This window comes from Aspergillus stella-maris, assembly GCF_047715825.1.
Source record: "Aspergillus stella-maris strain CBS 113639 unplaced genomic scaffold BDV14scaffold_100, whole genome shotgun sequence".
NCBI lineage: Eukaryota > Fungi > Ascomycota > Eurotiomycetes > Eurotiales > Aspergillaceae > Aspergillus > Aspergillus stella-maris.
In genome coordinates, this window is record NW_027396894.1 from 1 (window position 1) to 2,293 (window position 2,293).

Below are 2,293 nucleotides of genomic sequence, written 5' to 3' on the forward strand. Positions count from 1 at the left end.
TAGTACAATTAGCGTCGGAAGCCGTAATATTGGTCAGGTGATCCGCTAGCGCGGCGTCTCACCCCTAGAACGGTGCCACCGCACCTGTAACCTGCCGTGGTGGACGAGGGGTGGCTGCTTCCAATGCGGTAAGGCGATGCCCCGGCGGGCACAGCACCTTCCCTCGATGTTCCCACGCCTTTCCTTTCTATCTCTATTAATTCGGGCCATGGCTTACTCATTGTATCTAATTAAAGACCCCCTTTCGTTTGCTTTCATTGTGAAATCCGTGGACGGGTTGCTCTTCTCGAAAATCTACGGGTCGGTCGCCAGCAGCACCAGCACGGTCCACAGCGATGTTCCTCCCCATCAACTATTAGCCTGTAGGATATTCATCTATTCAGCAGCCGGAATGCTAGCAGCAAAGTCAGAAGTGTCATACTCACTACCGGCAACATGCCCTAACCTCAACGACTGCTCGGAACTCCTACACCGCGATTGGAACACACTAAGCATCTTTCTAGCCTGCCCAAGCCAGTCAAATTAGACATAGTGTGCCTCTTGAACAAATGGAATGTAACAGGGGCATAGTCACGCGTGCACTGGCTCTTTTATCCCCCCTCCCTACCCTCTCCCCCTCTGCTTCACCGAACAACGGGAGTCGTGCCAGCTGCAACGCAGAATAATGCTTTCCTACTCGGTTTATTATCTTGTCCTCGTCCTCTGGAGCCAATAGTAAGTCTATCTCGTCACTGTCAAGGTCTCATCCTTGGTTCTACTCAATGGTTCTACCCCGTGGCAGTGCTCCTGCTTTCACTCCAGGAGACATGCGAACAATAGCGTCAAGTAAACAAGAGCTGATTGTTATCTTGCAAACCAGAGACTATTTATACTGCGGTGTATCTGCTTGCAAATGTGGGAATTCTACGGTGGTTAGGGTTTTGAAGTTGGAAAGGACTGTTAGTATGCCCTTGTTGGACCCAGAAGTACTAATTTGATCTATACCAGTCAGGATGCAACTGAGAATGCTCGGAATTGATCCATTTGGGTCTTATCAACCAATATTAGCTATCCAGCAATGCATTTATACTCTTTCTACAATTGTTTCTTCCCATTATGGATTATGTCTAATGATTTTGAATTCATATAGGGCTCCTGAGCTCCGTTAAAATGCTTGTCGCACTTGCCACAGAGATGATCGAAGCGATCGCAGACACGATTGACTCGCAGGATACTCTGGAATCTCTGTCCCGCACCAGCCGCCGGCTCCATGAAATCATAAACAAGCGTATTATCCCGTACAATATCGAGCACTGTCGTTGCCGGCCTGCGATGGGCCGCTGCGCACAACGACATCCCTCTCGCGAAGCAGTTCCTTGCTCAACCCAACGTGGATATACACAGTACAGAATTCGACTTTATCAGATTCAGGGGAGGGCCACTAAGCTCACAAAGCCCTGAATGCCTTCAGGCCGGTCATCGCGGGGGATTTGATACACCCTTTTGGATTGCGATGAGGAGAGGCCATGAGGACCTCGCCATCCTGCTCCTCGAGAACGGTGCGGACGCAGAGTCTCTCGATTGGGCAGGCCATCAGACTCCGTTGACATATTCAGTGCATGAGGGTCTTATCTCTATTGTGCGGAAGCTGATCCAACAGAATGTGGATGCGCAACCGGAGTTTACAATCCCTATCCTCATCACGGCGGCACAGCATGGCTACGCAGAAGTCTTCAAGCTCATACTTGACGACGTTGCCAGCAGATACCCTGAGTCGCTTTTGTTTGAACAATATGCCGCTCTAGACTCTGCAGCATACGATGGAAATACGGAAATACTCCGTATTCTACTTGACAGGGGTTCATCTCCTGATGGACATCCTGATGGCCGTTCGCCCCCCCTACACACCGCCATTGAGAATAACCACTATCAGGCTGTCAGGCTGATACTAAATCACGGCGCAAACCTATGTCACGATACTAACGAGCTTGACATAGCCGTCAGCATACTGAGGCGCGAGAGCTCGAGGGGAAAGGAAGTCTTCGAGCTTCTATGGGAAGCTTGCAGGGCAATAACTGATATGGATTATCGTGCCCAGGTGGAGCATATCCTGCAAAGTAGAGTGCGCAGAAGACGCTCTTTTGACGTTATGACAATGACCATCACTGTTCACACACTGGGCTCTGATTCTTGAAGGAGTCTTATTCTTGAAAGTCTCCAGATTTCATTGTTTTTCGTGTCGCTCATTCTGTTAAACTTCAATGACCGGGACCTTGTTGACTATTTGTCTCCAGGTTTCTTTTCCTCTTTCCAC

The 2,293-nt window shown here is 49.5% G+C and overlaps 2 protein-coding genes across 2 annotated transcripts; both read left to right on the forward strand.

Moving 5' to 3' along the window:
• Positions 1-16: 16 nt before the first annotated feature.
• On the forward strand, positions 17-1,061 carry BDV14DRAFT_184474 (uncharacterized protein). The gene has a single exon (XM_073770512.1). The coding sequence runs from the start codon at positions 137-139 to the stop codon at positions 524-526; it is 390 nt and encodes a 129-aa protein (XP_073622467.1). The 5' UTR covers positions 17-136; the 3' UTR covers positions 527-1,061.
• Positions 1,062-1,385: 324 nt separating this feature from the next.
• BDV14DRAFT_184476 (ankyrin repeat domain-containing protein) lies at positions 1,386-2,293 on the forward strand. Its single transcript, XM_073770513.1, has one exon. It carries the CDS (start codon positions 1,493-1,495, stop codon positions 2,171-2,173), a length of 681 nt encoding a protein of 226 aa, XP_073622468.1. The 5' UTR covers positions 1,386-1,492; the 3' UTR covers positions 2,174-2,293.